General features: G+C 50.0%; 1 protein-coding gene across 1 annotated transcript; it reads left to right on the top strand.

The window, feature by feature from the left end:
* Positions 1–933: 933 nt before the first annotated feature.
* Positions 934–11,878, top strand: LOC124475791 (alpha-1,6-mannosylglycoprotein 6-beta-N-acetylglucosaminyltransferase B-like). The gene is made up of 18 exons (XM_047032604.1): positions 934–1,017; positions 1,271–1,326; positions 2,399–2,514; positions 4,414–4,546; positions 4,769–4,908; positions 6,521–6,582; positions 6,768–6,941; positions 7,046–7,204; positions 7,303–7,472; positions 7,605–7,736; positions 7,955–8,088; positions 9,671–9,798; positions 10,006–10,158; positions 10,410–10,556; positions 10,828–10,944; positions 11,056–11,130; positions 11,302–11,462; positions 11,577–11,878. Exons 2-18 carry the CDS (start codon positions 1,301–1,303, stop codon positions 11,773–11,775), a joined length of 2,226 nt encoding a protein of 741 aa, XP_046888560.1. The 5' UTR covers positions 934–1,017; positions 1,271–1,300; the 3' UTR covers positions 11,776–11,878.
* The last annotated feature ends 7,639 nt before the right edge of the window (positions 11,879–19,517 follow it).

The raw sequence follows: 19,517 nt of genomic DNA, 5'->3' as shown, positions 1-19,517 counted from the left end.
GCCTGCCCTTGTTCCAATATTAAGGCGGCAAAGACTGGCACTAATACAAAGAGCCAACTGTGAGAATGAACACTTGTGTGAGGTTGCCCTCTACTGGATTACCATTGTTCTACGTCTGCGGCAATTTCTTTTATTTTCCTCTATATTTAAAACATAATTAATATGCGAAATATAGAATTATGCTTGTCTCAGCCGTCTCTTTTATTCACATTTGTATATAGCCTATCATGTAGGTCTTTAAAAACGGAGGGAAAGTTCTGACGATAATTTGATTAACTGCATCCGGACCGATCTTCTGCTCGTTTAGAAAGCCATCACAGTGGTAGCCCGCACTTGCGTAGGCCTACGTGGCAAACTTGAAAAATTAATGATCCGCGAGAACGAAGAAAACGTAGAGAGTAGTAGTGAGGTCTTTGGTAGTCTGGTCAGGTAATGCGTTAATGAGTTGCACAGGTGTCCTTACTGATTCTACCAATCCATGCTTACTTTACCTGACCATAAAACGCTACAGTGTGCAATACTTACATTGATTTGTGCATATATTATAGGCTATATTTATTCAACCATTCATGCAAAAATTCTACATGTAGCCTACAAGAGTGTATGGTGTAAAGGGAAAGCAGCAAGCAATTTCCGTTACATAGAAACATTTATAAATATACACTGCCAAGAGAGTGCCCGCTACCCAGTTGTATTTCCATTCACAAAAAAAAGGCTTAAGTCGGGTGAAGTTGGGCTGAAAGAGACTGTGACACCCAATAGCGTGACGCCTATTGTATATGTGCAAAGCCCAAGCTGCACTCTGGGTATTGTGTTCTGGAGAGGGGAGTCGAGTTTCCCTGGAAACTGCAGGATGCCTACTCAGAGGAGACAGAGAAAGGGAAAGGCAGAGAAGGAGGGAAACAGAAACAAAAACTGAAAGAAAGACCCTCCAATGTTTTCTCTCGTCTTTTTCATCGGACTGTTTTGATACAGGGAGCGATGGTTGCTGCCCACTTGTGACTGGGTTCCAAGAAGGTTAGTGTGTGTGTGTGTGTGTGTGTTGCCTGTGTGTATGTTTTTCTATGTTTGTCTGTCTTTGTCTGTTGTATGGTGTGTCTCTGTGTGTATCTGCTGAATGGAGCTGCAGTGTAATGTTAGTGGAACAAATGAAGCTGTGATGAAAGCATTTCAACCCTGTTTTCATTACCCAGAGTCATGGTAGCTGAAGCCAGTCAAGTGTGTGGTGTGAGAAGTGATCTAGTCTGAGGCGTGTGTTCTGTGTTGCCAGGGAGACACCCTCTCTGACAGACGGAGGAACATGCGTCTGGCTCTACGACCACGCAGGTGAGACCCCGCCCGTAGATGTTCCACACAGCACCCCCCCTCTGCATGGTACCTTCAGTCATTTAACAGAGCAGCTACTGTGGGGATATGTGACTGGCTTGTAATCGACACTGTGCAGGTGGAATGATGCCGTGTAGTTCATCACTCTCTCATGCTGATCCTGGAGATACACCATTCCAGTACGGGGGTTCTCTTTGAACCTTGAAAATTCATTACATTTGAATATCATTCATTTCTGGTTCATGAGTGGAATCTAGTTAGTTTGAACTTGGCCCGAAAACTTTAAGACGCTTTAAGAAGTGACATACAAGATGGATTTGTAACTGGAATCTGAAGTCAGATTTGCCCTACAGATGCTCTACCACTGAACTATACCCACATGTTTGTGTGGAGAGTTTCAGCTAACAGAAATGGGGCAAATTCCCTGTTCTGGAGGTTTATAAGCAGCAAGAGAGATGTGGTCTCTGCGAGCCGGTGTGTTTAGCTTGGCCTGTGTGTGTTGCATTGGAACACACAGGTCGTGGCCACAAGCCCAAAGCAAGGCCCAGGCCTGTTCTGGCCCAGTAAAACTGGAGCCTGAACCTAAAGGCATAGCTTCTCAGGCCACCGTACACCACAAAGGCACATCAAGTGACGATCACTTTCCAAACGCTTGTTTTGAAAGCAAACAACTCCCATTTGATGTCGTCTGCTCACGGAACAGTTTGCTTGCTTGCTTCTCTTCAGATTGACGCGATGCATTACTGGACGATATGATCTCTATTACCACCTCTCAATGCTCATGATCTGACCTCATACAAGGCTGTCCTGCATGACAGGTACACAGGAAGAGTAACCAGAGGCAGATTGATTTCGCCCCGGGAATCAATAAAGTGCTTTGCTCTACCCTCTGACAATGTGACAGAGCAGTGACATCATTGTTCAGACCGATGAAGCCAAAGGAGATAGCAAATCCTTTTTTTGATCGAGGCAGGACATGAACTAGCTTGTGTGGCTTGTAAATACTCGGCCTGTTCCCCTTGAATCATGATACGGATGTTTCTTAAAGCTTGTGTTTGCTTGTTCTCCACAGTGGCTGTCTGGGACTGTGTCTTTGTGTGTCCGTGCTAACTCTGCTGCTGCAGGGGCTGTGGGTGCCACCAGAGGGAGCCAGAGAGGAGCCGGCAGTAGGGGCCTCAGAGGAACACGGTAACACACACATGCATGTATATGCACACCATACACACACCACACACACACATTTAGCTGGTAGCCCTGTGGTGATGTCAGTCCGCCTGTCCTCTGCTTTCCCCTCCCAATGGGGAAGTCTGGCAGTGAGAGATGTAGAAGGGAACCATGAAAGGTGCCAGTCTTCTAGAACTGTCTAAACAGTCATTGAACTTATTAAGTTAAGAAGTGTGTCTATGTATGCTATTTGGTAGGGGTACAACCCACATTAGCCTATTCCCCCCCCCCCCTCCCACCCCAACCATTTATGACTTCAAGTTCCACCAAATGTTCTCCATCTAACCTATAGAGCCCACCAACCAGCTTCAGTCCAAACAGCCAGTGGAACCGCTTTAATGTGGAGTTACCATCATGAACATGCTGTGTTCTCCATTTGTGCGCCAACAGTTCGTTTATGGATCTCCTAGCAGCACTGAAGTCATAATGCTAATGTTCCAATCAAGATGCCCTTGATCTCCCCTCCCTGACAGGCCCTTAATGCTCGCCAGCAGGCTCTTTAACACACACACACACACACACAGACACACACACACACACACACACTTACACTATTTCACAACACCTTGGCTTTAAGAGTTCTGGCAATCTAAATGTTGGGCTGGTGAGTTACTGTGTGTGTATGTGTGTCTGTCTGTGTACGTATACAGAACCACTAGACTTTTCAGAGAAGGAGAGGGAGGTTTGTTTAGGTCAGCCAAACTCTTTGACTAGACTGACTAGTGAAGGGGGCGGGTTATAGAGTACCATGGACAACTGGATAGTCACGCTGTTGGTTTTGTAGTGACCTTGAGGTGTTCATCCTTTAGAGAATAGGGAGTCAGGTGGCTGAGCAGTTAGGGAATCGGGCTGGTAATCTGAAGGTTGCCAGTTTGATTCCCGGCCGTGCCAAATTATGTTGTGTCCTTGGGCAAGGCAATTCACCCTACTTGCCTCGGGGGAAATGTCCCTGTACTTACTGTAAGTCGCTCTGGATAAGAGCGTCTGTTAAATGACTACATGTAAATTTAAATATATTAAAATTTAAAAAATATTTTAAATGAAATTGTCCAATACATCTCTAATTTCAGTAATACACTGTCCTGGTCCCTGTTGCATCTTTGACTAGCATTAAATGGTTTGGTTGGGTGGGAGAGGTGAGTGGTGAAACCTGACCTTAATATGACTTTAGATCGACAGATGATGTCACCAAGTTGAGCTAAGGGTTAGCGTTACGGCGTCTGTGTCAACACTCATGTAGGTCTTGGAGTGTGTGTGTGTGTGTGTGTGGGGGGGGGGGGCTGGTTATGTGACCACAAAGAAACACTAGAAGATGGTAATTACGTGAAAAGCTCCAGTTACCGCTCCAACAATATTTTCTTGTCAGGAATTATGACTCATTACAATCTTTATCTGTCCTAAAATAGTCATTCTGGAAACTTCACTCTGTAAAAAGGATTGCACCAATTGCCATGTGTAATGTGGAAAATACACAGTATAATGATAACTCAAATCAACTCAGCTTAAGTAAATTCTGTGTTGTAACATTCATGATGAAATAACATTTTATATCAAAGGGCAGTATTGGATTTGACACACTGTATGAAATATCAAATGCTTTAGTAATATAATCAAATATGACGTGATTCTCTTCATGGTTTATACAATCACAATAATACCAATAAATCCAGTTTAAATATGTATAAACATGTATAAAATATGCAGTTCATTAGTCATTTAGCAGGCACTTTTATCCAAATAGTGCTCATAGAATGTACAGCAGAAGATCAAGGATCAGAAGGATCAGGTCGGAGTCAAGGTCAGAGTCAGGGAACGCTGTGTATTCAGGATGCGATGGCTGAGCTGCTGTTCTCCGTCCCCCAGGTCAGCGTGGGGGCCCCAGCGTGCGGAGGCTGGCCCTGAGGCTGGAGGCTGTTAGCTCCCAGGTCCAGAGGCTGGCCCAGGAGAGGGAGGCCCTGCAGCCGGCCAGCCAGGACCTCAGCGCCCTGCTGCACAGGTACTGTCCTGTCCTGTTACCCCTCAGGACCTCAGTGCCCTGCGCAGCTTGCAAAATGAGTTCTGTGTGTGCACACCATGTATTAGGAACGTAGATAACGATAAATATGACTTAAGTGAGTTCATGTGTCTGCATTCTTCTCTGTGTGTGTGTCTGTGTGTGTCTGTGTGTGTCTGTGTGTGTATGTGTGTGTCTGTGTGCGTGTGTGTGCGTGTGATCCAGTCTCCGTCAGGACCAGGAGGGCCTGGTGCGCTCCGTCCAGAAGGAGCTCCAGAGATTGGCCCAGAAACTGGACCGCTTAGACCTCCACCCATCTAACTCACCAGGACCACCACCACACACTGACCGAGCACAGCAGACTGGTACAGCCTCACCCCACACCCCCTCACCCCACACCCCCTCACCCCACACCCCCTCAAGGGTGGGTTAGGATTCGAACCCGTGGTTCAGATGCGTCTCACAGGGTGCACGAAACGAGCTACCCTGCACCAGTCAGGCCTCCAGCGCATGCTACGGGCTGCAGTGATAGGTTGAATCAGATGCTACGGGGCTCCAGTGATTGGTTGAATCAGGTGCTCCGGCTGCCAGCTAAGGTGATACTTTAACCCAGTGAGCCAGCTCGCTGCTTAACAGCAGTACAGCAGGTTTACCGACACAGTGAAGTGAACAAGGCGGCCAGGATGGAGGGAGAAAGCGTGGGGGGGGTCAGAGGTGAGTGGATCCAGGTGAATATGAGGGAGGGAGTCCTTAAACAGGGCTTTAACTAGTCCCACAGAGCTCAGCGCTGGGCCAGCCAGCGGCACGCCGGCGGGGAGGAAAGGCTTTTACGTTTCCATAACAACCCCCTGGAGAGGTGTCAGGTGGGCGTCGGGTTACGCCTGGCGTGAGAGAGGGAGGAGAGGGCGGGAAGGGAGAGGGAGGGAGAGGGGTAAGGAGAGAGGAGAGAGAGAGGATCGGGATAGAGGGAGGGGGGGCAGCAGCGAGAGAGGGTAGTTAGGGTAATTGACAGGAGAGAAAGAGAGAGAGGGAGAGGGATAGAGAGAGAGAGGGAGAGGGAGAGAGGAGAGAGAGAGGATCGGGATAGAGGGAGGGGGGGCAGCAGCGAGAGAGGGGAGTTAGGGTAATTGACAGGAGAGAAAGAGAGAGAGGGAGACAAAGGGAGAGAGAGAGTAGGGGAGCAAAGCTCACCACCCAGAATAAAGTTATGATTCATACTGCACATGCCACCTGACTCCCCCCTCCCCTGACTCACCCATCCTCCCGCCTGCCTCCCGCCTGTCTACGCACCCTCACCCCTTCCTCCCCTCTCATTACCTCAGACCAATAAAGAGTGGCTCAATTACCCAAGAGTCCTTTCACCAGCCCGTCGGCTGGTACGACTGTTTCCCCCCCCCCCCCCCCCCCCCCCCCCCCCCTTTTCAGGCCTTCTCACCTTGGCTGTGGGACTGGGAGTGCTGTTGTCTTTGTCTTCCCCCTGGTTTCACAAGCTGGTTCGACACGGCAGACGTTGTGTGTCTTGGCAAGGGGAGGCATTGGACAGGAGAATGTTGGGTGGGAGGGAGGTGGGTGACTGGAGGTGTGTGGGGGTTTCATTGTGTGTGTGTGTGTGTGTGGATATGCCTGTGAGGGGGTGGGGGTAGACTGCAGGTGATTGGTTCAGGGAGGGGTAGACTGCAGGTGATTGGTTCAGGGAGGGGTAGACTGCAGGTGATTGGCTCAGGGAGGGAAGCAGGCTGGGGACTTACAGGAAACAGAACACAGAGGACTGACTCTCTTGCCCCTGCTGCTGACTGGGCTGGTTTGGGGACGGTCACCAGAGCACAGCTATTACCCAACAACTTTACTTCTATAATAAGCTCATAGAACAAATTCATCTGAATCTGTTCAACCAAACGGTCGATCAATAAGCATAACTAGTTAGTCACGGTGAACCTAGTGGAGGGAAGTGAATCTAAATGAGGTTGTGTGCAACAGGTCGTGAGGAGTGTAAGATTCCTGTTGACCCTGCCTATCCCCTGTGTGCTGACAAGGTGCAGGTGAGATAGTGAGGTGATTGTGCTTTTATGCATGTGCCAGTCTTTAAAACCTCCTAATTTCCTTCCTTCCTTCGTTCCTTCCTTATTTCTGTCACTCTCCCTCCCTCTCTCTCCCTCTCTCTCTTTGTCCCCCCCCCCCCCCCCCCCTCTCTCTCTCTCTCTCTCTCTCTCTCCTCCATGGTCAGTTCCTGCTAGCCCGCTGGCAGTCGGACCCCTGCTATAGCTTCTATGGGGTGGATGGTACCATCTGCTCCATTCTCACCTACCTGAGCCAGAGAGAAGACTTCTGCCCCCCCCGACCTGGAACGAACCATTCCGCCCCGCCCTGGCACCGCCCCCCCAGCCTCCACTCAGAGCGGGTAACTGACACAGCAACATCCTACAGTTTGAAATCCATCATGGTACATCTGTAGGATCAGCGAACACGACCACTTTGTCATCTGCCCCTTTCCTTTTCTCCCAGGCACAGATCCGGACGACCCTGGGCCTGCTGCACGAGGTGATTGGCCGCTGGAAGGGTCCTGCAGTGAGCTTCATCCGGTCCAGGGCGGAGAGGCTGTCTGGGCACTGGATCAGGGCTGGCCGCAGGATCAACACCTCTCACAGCTCTCCTCAGATGAAGGTGGGTCACACACACCTACACACGCACACACCCTCATATACAGACACACACACACACCCTTAACCCCCCCCTCCCCCTCTCTCTCCACCTCCCTCCAGGTGCTGCTGTACCCTGGGATGCTGGCGGGGGTAGCAGGCCAGCGGTTCGGCTCCATGGTGGAGAGGGGGGGTCCTCTGGGTGAGCTGGTGCAGTGGGCCGACCTCAGCGCCAGCCTCATCATCCTGGGACACAACCTGACCCTCGCCACCTCCCAGGAACACTTGCGCAGGTGTCACTTCCTGTCTTCCTGCTACACAGTCACTGTTGCTCCCAACCTTCAGTTCTTATTGGTCACTCTCACAGTACCGGCCCCTGTTCCCGCCCCCTCTCTGACATAACTGTGTGTGTTTGCATTGGCTAGTCTGATAGGGGCGGCACCAGGAAAAGGAAGCTGCCCAATCCAGTGGCCGTTGACCTTTGACCTGGTCTACACAGACTACCATGGCCTGGCCCACCTCCAGGGGGCCATGGGCCTGGCCTTCCAGCACTACCAGTACGTAGCAGAGCCGGGGTTCACTGGACCATCACCTCCATGTCTGGGTGCTGGGGGTCTGTTCTCACTACTGGGGTTTTGACCTTCTCACTGTGAGCTTGGAGGTTAAGGTCAATGTGCTGGTGTTATCTCATATAGGAGTGGACTTCAACATGAGAGACTCATGAGAAGCTGCTCTTCATCTTGTTAGTCAGGTGACCCTGTTCTGTTGTGTCCAGGTGTCGCTTTCGTGTCCTGGACTCATTTGGCACGGAACCTGCATTCAACCTGGCCATTTACGCCCGTACCCATGGTTACAACACGCTGTGGGGTAACTGGGGTCTCCAACCACTGCAGTACATGACCATGTTCCGTAAGTTTGTGTCTGTGTGTGTGTGTGTAGAGGACTGCGGAAGTGTTTTTATTAACACACACAGTCATCATAGATTCCCTCCCTCCCCCCCCTCCCTCCCTCCCTCCCCCCCTCCCTCCCTGCCTCCCTCCCTCCCTCTCCCTCCCCCCCCCCCTCCCTCCCTCCTCCAGGGGTAGTCAGAGACAGGCTGCAGCGTGCAGCAGAGGGGCGGGGCTCCGCTGACAGAGCCCTGCGCCGTGTTTATTTATGCTGCTGGCGTGGTGTGAAGGATGGCTGCCAGCGGCAACGTCTGCACCAACGGGGGCGGAGGGGGGGGGGGGATTAGAGGTGGCGCTGAAGAGCGGAGAGGATCTGTGAAGTGTCACAACCTCCCTGGGTATTAAGCCATAAGCTCTCTTCTCAGTCTGCACCCTTAGGGCTTCATTGTCACCATTTTCACACACGCGCGTGCGTGTGTGTACCTGTGTGAAGATGTGAAGTGTGTGAGTGTGTGTTCTCCCCGTCATGTTCGTGTCAGTGTTTGGGTATGATCCTCTGCTCATCTGATGAGTGGATGTGCTCAGCGCTGACGCGGCACTGCAGAGGAGCGCAGACAAACGGCCTCTTAGTCGGCTTAGATCCTTCACTGTCACAACTGCTGCATAAGCACAGAGTTATTTGGCAAGGTCTTTTAAACAAACCCCAGACAGACGGATGGACACACGTGCACACGCTGGAATACACACACACACACACACCACACACAGACAGACGTACGTACGCACACACACACAGACACAGACACAGACACATTCTTGTATTTCTTAAATAAATAGCCATCTTCTTCTCTTTAGTGTTTGGAGAGGCAGAGGGACGGGGGGGCAGTCAGGGATGAGCCTCTATCCAAACAGGCTGACACAAACCCCCAAGAACAGCTTGGATTTCCATCATCGTCTGATTCCTCTGTTCCCCTTCTTTCACACCAGCTTATAGAACTTTCCAGAATGTATTTTTTCTTTCTCCCAACTGTCACTTACCTGCATTCCTTGGAGCCTCCTGTCTACATGGCCTGTCCTTTTTGATCCCTGCTTTCTGCCTTTCCGGTGTTTTCTGTCTGTTCTCCTCGTCTTCAAAGGGGACGAATACAGACTTTCTCTGTTCTGTATCTCTGTCTCCATGGAGATGTCTCACTGCGCCCTAGAAACACTCACAACTCACACAGGCTCTTTGTGACAGGATCACACACAAACACAAACAATTCGCACACTCCCAAATTCTCCTTCAGTGGAATGTACAGAAGACAGACACGAGCACTTCCGTGGTGACTATTCTGCTGCTGCTCTCCTGCCTAACCGTCAAGATCCCCAATGTCTGAAGATCAGCACCTCACAAACTGTACTGTTTGTCAGATCAGGTCTGAATGACCATTGGGACAATCTTGATTAATTAGTAGACATGATTCCCAGTGTTATAATACGTTCCTGGTGTGTAGCTGGTGTGTGTAGCTGGTGTTCCTGGTGTGTAGCTGGTGTTCCTGGCGTGTTCCTGGTGTGTAGCTGGTGTGTAGCTGGTGTCTGAGTGGCAGCCCTCTGTCCTCCCCCAGCTCACAGCCCAGATAACTCCTTCCTGGGCTTCGTCAGTGAGCAGACCGCCAGGGAGGAAGTGGAGTCCGAGCTGGACAGGAAGGACAACATTGCAGTGGTGTACGGGAAACAGGAGTACATGTGGCAGGTATCTCACCCCGGTCCTGTCCCAGTCTTAACACTGTCCTAACCTAGCTCTAACCCAGTCTTAAACACTGTACTAACCCTGTACTAACTCAGTCCTAATCCAGTCCTAACCCAGTCCTAACCCTGCACTCAGCTGGTCCTAACCCAGTCTCACAGTAGATGTGTAATTCAGGGAGTCTCACAGCAGCTCTCTCCTCTGCTTCCCCAGGGGAAGGGGCAGTACCTGGGGGTGGTCAGTAGAGAGCTGGAGACCCATGGTACCGTGTATCAGCCCTCCTCCTCCTCCATCCTCCCCCACTCCATCATCAACCACGGTCTGCTGACCCAGGACCAGTTCCTGCAGCTGCTCAGGAGAGCCAAGGTAGGATCATGTCAGCACAGTTACTACCCCCCACACACAACCAGGGCTAAAGTGTTACCTCCTTACTGATCCTGTGCATACAGAGTTACCTGAACACAGAGTTCCCTTCTGGATTAATGCAGTGAATTGAACGGAATGTAATGAATTGCTTTGAACTGGCTTGTGTGTGTGTGTGTGTGATGTGCAGTATGCTGTATGTGCAATGGTGAGCTCCATGGTTGTGAGGAGACTCTCCTGGCTCTTCCTCCCAGGTGTTTGTGGGGCTGGGGTTCCCCTACGAGGGCCCGGCCCCCCTGGAGGCCATAGCCTCAGGATGTGTCTTCCTCCAGCCCAGGTTCCTGCCTCCACGCTCAGCAGAGAACACTGACTTCTACAGAGGGAAACCCACCACCAGAGAGGTACTGCGTACATGAGCCCAGGCTGGGTAATGCTGGGACGAGTCAGTCAGGAGGTCTCTTAATCACTCTCTCTCTCAGAATGTCCTTCTACCAGCCACATTTAGAGCAGCCAGCAGAGTCCACATCTCTTTGCCCCCCCCCTCTCTCTCTCTCTCTCTCTCTCTCTTTCTCTCTGTCTCTCTCTCTCTCTCTCTGTCTTTTTCTTCACCTGCATGCCTGTGTGTGTGTCTGCATGCATGTCTGTGTGTGTGTGTGTGTATGCATGTATCAGGTCAACTCCCAGCATCCCTACGTAGAGGACTTCATTGGGAAGCCCTATGTGTGGACTGTAGACACAGCCAACTCCACAGAAGTCCAACAGGCCATCAGAGCTATTCTCCAAACTCAGGTCTGGACCTACAACCATCTATACACGTCAGGTGACCCCAGAGCCCCACCAGAAGATCTAGAACACATCTGGTCCCGTGGAAGGTAGATCTACAGTGTGTTTGTGTTCCAGGTGAAGCCATTCACTCCACGAGAGTTTACCTGCGAGGGGATGTTGGAGAGAGTCAACGCTTACATTACACACCAGGTACATGCTTAAAACAGACCCAGAAATAAGGATATGGGTGGTGAAAGTTGTTTGATTGTAAAGCACATGCTATCTCTTGTGTGATATGGACAAAGTCTGTTGGTTTATGGACTAATTGTTTTAGTTGGGTTGACCCTAATCATGACTTTGTCCCTGGTATCGCATCTCCAGGATTTCTGCCAGGAGTCCTTCCCTACCTGGCCAGCAGAGGGGGCTCTGCAGGGCCACCTGGGCCCCCTGGGCCAGTCCTGTGTGACTGTGTGTCGGCGGTCCTCTCTGGTGTGTGAGCCGGCCCTGTTCCATCACCTCAACAGCCCTGCGGCCTTCACCAGGTAACACACCCCTGAGCTTTAGCACAAGCATCCGAACGGGCATTGCCAAAATGCCCAATTCAGCTCGGACGCTATCATCATCCAACTACATTACCCATCTCCCCCCTCTCTCAGATTCAGCCTGGACTGCTCCAGCACAGAGCAGGAAGTCAACCACCTGTTTCCTGCCTACAGCCCGTGGGGGCGTCGCTGTGGGCTGCAGAAGGAGCGGCTGTTGTTCAGCTGTGCCGGTTCTGACCCCTCCTATCGCAGACTCTGCCCCTGCAGGGACCACCTGTCTGGACAGGTGGCACTCTGCCCCGGCTGCCTCTAGGGGGCAGTGTTTTCTCTCAGCACCGCTTACAGAGAGATCTAGGGAGGGGAACTGTGGACTGACTGGTCTCTTCAGTCTCATGGGCACCGCCATTTCCAGTATTCCGTCCCTCTTCAGCCTTTTGTGATGTGTAATGTGGATTAGAAGTCGCCTGCTAGTAAGACACAGGTGAGCACCGTCCAGAGCACAGGACCCACACCACTTAGCAATAATGCTCTTCTGCAGGGAGGCATCTCTCATAGCACCTACAACACAGTACTGACCCAGTCTGGGAAGTCATGCAGAGTATAACTAGCCCTCTATCATTGGCACATGACAGAATCTGGATGTAACCCCAGCACTGTCTCAGGAGAATGAGGGAGAGGGGAGGGGGTGAGAGTGAGAGAGGGAGGGAGAAAAAGAGAGAGAAAGAAAGAAAGAGAGAGAGAGACTGGGTAAATGATGGAGGATATATAATCAGGGTGAGTCAACGCACTAGCCTCTGGATTCCTCTGAGGGCGAGGCAATAAGAGCATGATAGGACTGTCATATAAACACTGAAAATCCAGTATGCTGATCTGGCTGAACTCTGCCAAAGAACGAGAAGATGGAGGAGAAGAGCGGGAATAAGGGGGGTCAGAGGGGGTCAGAGGGGAAGGGTTGGGAAAGAGCGAGACACTAAAAGACGTGGAGAGGAGAGTGAGAGGTGGACAGGGTGAAGAAGATAGATAAAGAGGAGGATTGCGAGGTAGAAGGAGAGACAAGCGAGGGATGGAAGAACAAAAGAAAAAGAAAAAAAAAAAGAAAACGAGAGGGTGTGCCTGATTCAGTCCCCTCCTGGGGGCAGAAACAGGAAGTAGACTCTCTCCTCTCTCTTGCCTTTAAAATACGAGAGGGAGATATAGAAGAAAATGGATGGTGCTAAACGCAGGCCCTAATGCGACTGAAATGATGGGGTGTGGGGTAACACAGTGCAGCTGCTATAGCTAGCTCTGGTGCTGCTCCAGATAATTATACTCTCTCAAGTCTGGGGTCTCTCACTACAAACTAGGGCCAATGTGAATAGCTTTTCTGGGAACAGGTTCTTTCATGGATATTGGTTGGCTGAAACTGAGACAGTTTGACCTTCTTTGGCTAAAAAGACTCAGTTTGGCTCAATGATATCAACGCTCAGGGATTGACCCGTGACCTCCTGCTTCTCAGGGATTGGATGATAACTTGATTGACGGACGATGGCTGTAAAATGGTTGGCTAAAATAGCGATTGACTGACACAAGCGAATGTTATGCTAATGCAGCTGGCCTTGTCAAATCTGACTCAAATTTGATTGAAAGGACCGTCCAAGGATGATAAAAGAGAACTGCTTTGTCCAGAGTTACAGAAAATAAAGCTGAACTTGACTTCAGGGAAAACTCTGAAACAAGCTTTGGGAAATGTGTTTTTTGTGTGACTCATAAAAATCTTTTTCATATGTCTGAAACATAACGTGTCCCTATGTGAGGGTTGTGTCGGGTTAAGGATAAGTCAAGAATAAGGATCTACAAGAGAACAGGACAACAATATAAAGCTGTTGCTTTCAGACGGGTTTTAAAAACATATCACATTTCTGTGTACAGTGATACCAAATTAATCAGTGGTAAAAACTGGAACTCTTTTTGGATGTTTGTCTAACTCAAACACTATGGGTCTCCCAGACCGTAATCAGCAACACTAGTTTTCTGTTTCAGATGCTCACGCAGGTCTAACATAATGTCAGACTGTATGTTCTGGCAATGTTAAGGTCTAGGGTATCAGTATAAAATAGGGAGGTTTCCATTCCTGACCAAGCTACCCTTAAAAATCATCGTTAGAAGGTTTGAAAACACAGGAGTGATTGACAGAGAGTGAAAGAAAAATAGGGCAGAAACGTGACCTACTCGCCGTCATTCAGACATGCAGGAATGTTCGCGATGGAGATTCAATAATGTTTATTTAAGCACCTTTGTACCTCTCTCTCTCCCCCCTCTCTCTCTCTCCCCCTCTCTCTCTGTGTCTCTCGCTCTCGCCTGACCCCTCTCTTACCCCTAGCCTACTTATAGGAGTGATTATTGCATTGGGATGTTTACACTGCTGCGCTATTCTCTCAATCAATCACTCTGTTGATGTTGGACTCTGTCTGCAATGATTCTCACCTTGGGGGCGTCCAGTCAAAGACACCATGTAGTTTGTTTAAGGAACCCCTCTCTCCTCTCTCTCCGCTCTCTCTTTCTCTCTCTCTCTCTCTCTCTCCTCTCTCTCTCTCTCTCTCTCCTCTCTCTCTCTCTCTCCTCTCTCTCTCTCTCTCTTCTCTCTCTCTCTCTCTCCTCTCTCTCTCTCTCTCTCTCCTCTCTCTCTCTCTCTCTCTCTCACTCGCTCTTGCTCTCTCTCTCTCTCTCTCTCTCTCTCTCTCTCTCTCCTCTCTCTCTCTCCTCTTTCTTTATCTCCTCTGTCTCTCTCTCTCTTTAAACCCTTTCTTCCAAATACACCCACAATACATCATCGCCTCGTTGACTTGTACCACCTCGCACTGACACCATGGCTCCTATAGGGGGGCAGTGTGGTCCTGCTAACAGCCACAGAGGTGAACGGCATCCCAAACACTCGGCATTCCAGTCAAAAACCCTCCACCACCTGCCTAGAGAGAGCGCGAGGCAGTCTGGGGCGTATGCAGATACGCTGTCCTCCTCTCCCACCAGCTCTCTGGGGGAGGAAAGGGGAGGAGGAGAGAGAGAAGCTTTACTACCTGAAGCAAGCAGCTGCCTCTATAGAAACCTGTTATTGGAGTGCCATGATTACACTAAACAACAACCCCCCTCCTCGAGGCAAATAAAACCTCTACAACAAACACTTGGCTTGCCTACAACGTTGGATAAAGCCGCAGAGTCGGCCTGAAGGAATTATTTTGAACTATTACGGATGATTAGGCGAAATGAAAAGAAAGGGAGGGACAAATGAAGATGTTTTTTGGGGGGGAAGTTGCTTCCAGACTTTGGTAGTTTGTGTTGGTGCAGGGCTGTGTTTAACAGTGTGCGGTGTGGGCTCCTTGGAAGAGTTCTCACTCTCACTCTCTCTCTCCATCGCTCTCTCTTCCTCTCCCTCTCATGCTCTCTACCTCTCTATATCGTTTTCTGTCTTTTGAACATGCTTGTGTTGACTATGATTGTGTGGTTATGTGTGGTTGTGTGTGTGTAGATAGCTAACACAGAAGAGAGTTCTCTGCATGATGCTGCCAGTTCTATCAGCATCACACCGTGTTCCTATAACTGTTACGCCTGAACGCCTGGGACATGCCAAGGACTTTCCAGAGTTTTTCTTCTTGTCTTATGTCAGTATTCTAGGGATGTCAGTTCGTCGCACCTCAGTAACCCTGGAACAGACATGCCCTGGTCCAGCTTTCCTGGACGTCTATAGGATGTTTGTGTATGTGTGTGTGAGTGTTCTGTGTGTGCAGAACATTTATTAACCCTTTGTTCCTATTCATATATTCACCTCATACTCTGTTTGGGAAGGAGACTGGTGCTCTCTGGAGATTAGAACTACAGTTGTCAGTATGAGAGAAGAGGAGAGAGGAGAGGATGAGAGGAGAGAGGAGAAGAAAGGATGAGAGGAGACGATAGAGGAGGAGAGAGGAAAGGAGAAGAGGAGAGGACAAGAGGAGAGATGAGATGAGGAGAGAGGAGGAGAGAAGGAGGAGAGGAAAAGAGGAGAGGAGAAGAAAGAGGAGGAGAGAAAGCTCTGAAGGGAACACAGAGCAGCTAGCTAACATCTGCTAGCCCCAGAAAGCCCTTGTCATGTTTCATCCCACACCTCCCAATTGCCTTCATTTTCTGGGGGCCCTTAAATTGGCTCTTATTGTCCCATAAATGGCTCCTTTTGGGGGATTTATAGGGAAGGGGGAGTCAAGGGCATAAAACCGCCCTTTTGATGTCCCCTTTGCTTAGCAGGGAGCTCAGACGAGCTTGCCCATGTGCTGTGTTATGCTGCTGTACCACGGCATACACTCTAGCGTGCCATCCACACGCATAAAAATATATTGAACTCTGGTTCTGCTTTGGTTCAGAGTCATGCAATGTAATGACCTCTGTAGCAGTTCCACTGTCCCGCTTCCTCTCTGCTGCCTGTGATTAAAATGCAGGCTGTGTGGAATAGGTGGCTGAATGTTGCTGGGGTCGTGTATATTTTACGACAATCCTCCCCCTGGCTTTGGGAATACAGAGTTTTATTTCCTGGCATTCTTAGGTATGTGCAATGTAGTCTGGAGTTAACACTGAATGCTAATCCCTCTTGTTCAGAGAGGTCACCTGTCTCAATTTTTTCTTCAATTTCTTCTCTCTCTCTCTCTCTCTCTCTCTCTCTCTCTCTCTCTCTCTCTCTCTCTCTCTCTCTCTCTCTCTCTCTCTCTCTCTCTCTCTGAGAGGCAGAGATGAGCCAGGTGATAGTGACACGCCCAGCTGTGCGCCGATTACCACGGCGATGACAGCTCCCTGCTCCCAGGTGCACAGACAGCTGGGATGGCAAGGAATGTGTGTGTGTGTGTCTATCTGTCTGTCTGTGTACACATCTTTGTGTGTGTGACAGAGATGGCCGGAGAGAGAGAAGAGAGCCCCTGGTGACAGAGGAGAGGCAGAGGCAGATGTGGGGTAAGAGGACCTGGGTGGGAGAGAGCTGACAGGTGTGTGATTGACGGGAGACCGTGAGAGAAAGCTGGGGAGCAGAAGCAGGACCGGGATAACCTTTGACCTCCATCTCATATCTCCTCCTCCTGGGATCCCCCTGCACTGCCACTTCCACACGTCACACAGTTCGAGAAATATAGAAGTATTTGTTCATTCAGTTTTACACTAGGTCTCTTTGGATCAATGGCAATGTCTGTCCATATTGAATTCTAGGATTCACAAAAATGTATGACATCACAGATAGTAAACACATCCAAATAGATTTTACAGTGCAGTTGGTTAATATATGCCATGTGGAAGTTTGGTTTTGAACCATGCGACAGAATGCAAGAGTTAGACTACCTCTATGAAGGTTGAGAGAGGGGTGTTCTACATGGAAATGGCCCAGTTTTATGTCATAATTGGTTATTTCATTGATGATTTGGCTTCTATTGGGTCATCACAGCAATGCACATTCCTGTCTGTGCACCTGTGTGTTTGAGCGAGTGAGAAAGAGAAAGAGAGAAAAAGAGAGAGAACAGATGAAACGCCCCCCCATCATCATCATCGTTTCAAACTATCTCTCTCTCTCTCTTCCCTCTCTCTCTCTCTCTCTCTCTCTCTCTCTCTCTCTCTCTCTCTCTCTCTCTCTCTCTCCCTCTCCCTCTCTTTTCCCTCGTCCCCCCTCCTCTCCCAGTAGCGGTACGCCTCACTCAACACCAAGTGATAACAGGCACAATGGGGCCTTGGTGACCAGCCGTGCCCAGGCAGAATGCTCCAACGCTGGGGGGAGAACTAGGAGGTTAGACCCCCCCCCCCCCCCTCCTCTTCCACCTCCTCTTTCCCACCACCACCCATTTCTGCCTGTGCTACAAACGCCATCACTCTGGACTGGGCAGGACTGTTGAGTGGGCGTCCGAGGAAGAGAAGAAGAGAAAGAGGGAGAAGGAGAGAGGGAAGGAGAACTGGTAAAAAAAAGCAAGATGAAGACCCAAAGAGAGAGAGGTGGAAATAGGAGAAGGAAAAGGGAGGGATGTGGCTGAGAGACATTGAGCCCGGGGAAGGGAGAGAGAGAGAGAGAGAGAGAGAGAGAGAGAGAGAGAGAGAGAGAGAGAGAGAGAGAGAGAGGGGGGGCGAGAGAGGTAGTGGAAGAGTGTGAAGAGGAACATGGGCGCCACCACAGGCTCGTGGGACGGGGATGGTATTCTTCTGAGCCTGGCACAACATCCGTCTCGCTTCATGGCGAAGGAAAAAAGGGTGCAGGGAGATGGTAGGAGGGGGGAGGCTCCCAAATCAATTTCATGCTGGAGTCAGACACTGCTCTACGAAGGAATAGTTAGTGTGTTTGTCTCCAGGGTGTGTGTGTGTGTTTTGTGTGTGTGTGTGTGCTGGGTTTAGTTTTGAGGGCAACACAATGGTGGAGTTTGACACAGAAGGGTGGGTTCGCCATCAAAGAGTTCACATCTGCATGTGAAAAAGAGTGAGCCGCCTGTAACCATGTTGTTTGTCTCTTCTGACATCAGCGGCGAGCAAAATGACAAAACGTTCGCATTTCTTCGGCATGTCGCTGCAAGTTGTTTACCCAGAGTGTCCCTTCAGGAGGTTTTCAAATGGAATGTACGCACAAGATTTTCTGATTAACCGTACCGAGAGACTAGCAGGTCAACAACTCCAAAAATAAGTTGTTGAACCGATAAGTGAGATACGACAGAGATTTATTCATCTGAAAATGGGGCTGAAATCTGACATTCCTTTTCCTCAAGCAGCATGAAATAAATGGAGAAGTTGCATGTCCTTGGATGGACTAGGGGAAGGCGTGTTCAGGGATACTTTCAGTCAGACTGTAATCATGGATGCATCACAGGGAGGGTTGTAAGATATCTCCAGGCGGAAGAAAATGGCACAGGGAAGGTCATGACTATTTAGCAGTCATTTGCATGAAGACAACGCCCACGGTTATCACTTCTCAGTCATTACCACAACCGCTAAAACTCTGTCTCTCTCTAGCTTCCTCTTTCTCCATCTCTCTCTCTTTCTTTCGATCACACACACACACACCTTTTAAGAGTGCTGGAGTGTGCTCGGCCTCTTCCAAATTCAGAGCTCTCCCATTGTTTCTCTCGTTCACACTCGTTACCATCCATCACATGGTCAGCCGCTCTCTTCCGCTCCCTCGCCCGCGCTCTCCTCCCCTCTCCTGTTTTGTCCACTGCCCCGCTCGCCTTCACTTCCCCTCGCCCCCTTACTTTCAATCCGTCGTCTCTCAATCCCTCCTTCCCTCACTCCTTCACGCTCTCTCTCTTTTCGACCCCCCCCTCCCCTCTCTCTCCCCTTTCTGGCATCAGTGGCAGCATCTCTTTTAAGGCACATGTCAGGGAACTGTCTGCTTCTCTCAAAGGCTTTTGTGTCCTGCCTTTCTCTGCCTAATTTGGTTTCCCCCAAACACTTTCCCATATCACGGCTGTCTGGCCCCCTTTTCTCCCTCCTACCTCTCTCTCCTCCTCTCTCTTTTCTCTTCTCCTCCCTCCCTCTCAACGCTCCACCCGTCTTCTGTGAGTTATTCCGAAGACGCTATGGACCTAGCCTGGAAGGAGCGTCATGTGTGAGGTGGCCGACCACTTTGTGTGTTTCGAGAACAGTGAACAGATACAGTCAAACCCACGACATGAATGGAAATGACAGTTTTGGTGTTTACGAAGTCCTTGCAGGAAATGTACTGCCCTGGAATTCAAGGTTTATGAACAAATGATTGAATACTATAGTTGTAGTCTTGGGGCAGTGGTAGGATTGGGGAGAGAGGAGGATAGAGGGGGTTGTTAGGAAGGAAGCTGGTGGAGGTCTGGAAACGCTTTGCCCCAAATTTAGGGTTCAAAATTCAAGGCAAGGCAGATAGCATCACCCCATCGCACCGGGCTCTCCGGCGGGTCTGGGGGATCCGGTTTCTCTCCGACCACCCTTCCCATGACTTCACTGACCACATAGGTTACATTAGGGAACACCTCGTCATGGCAACGTCTCCCAAAGCATCGTTCCGTGAGAGAAGCGAGGGAAGACGACCCAGAAAGGAACAAGACAAAAGGGAGGAGGTTG

This window comes from Hypomesus transpacificus, chromosome 13 (assembly GCF_021917145.1).
Source record: "Hypomesus transpacificus isolate Combined female chromosome 13, fHypTra1, whole genome shotgun sequence".
NCBI classification, from domain to species: Eukaryota; Metazoa; Chordata; class Actinopteri; order Osmeriformes; family Osmeridae; genus Hypomesus; species Hypomesus transpacificus.
Note: the sequence above shows the minus strand (reverse complement) of the source record. Positions and strands in the feature narration are given on the sequence as shown.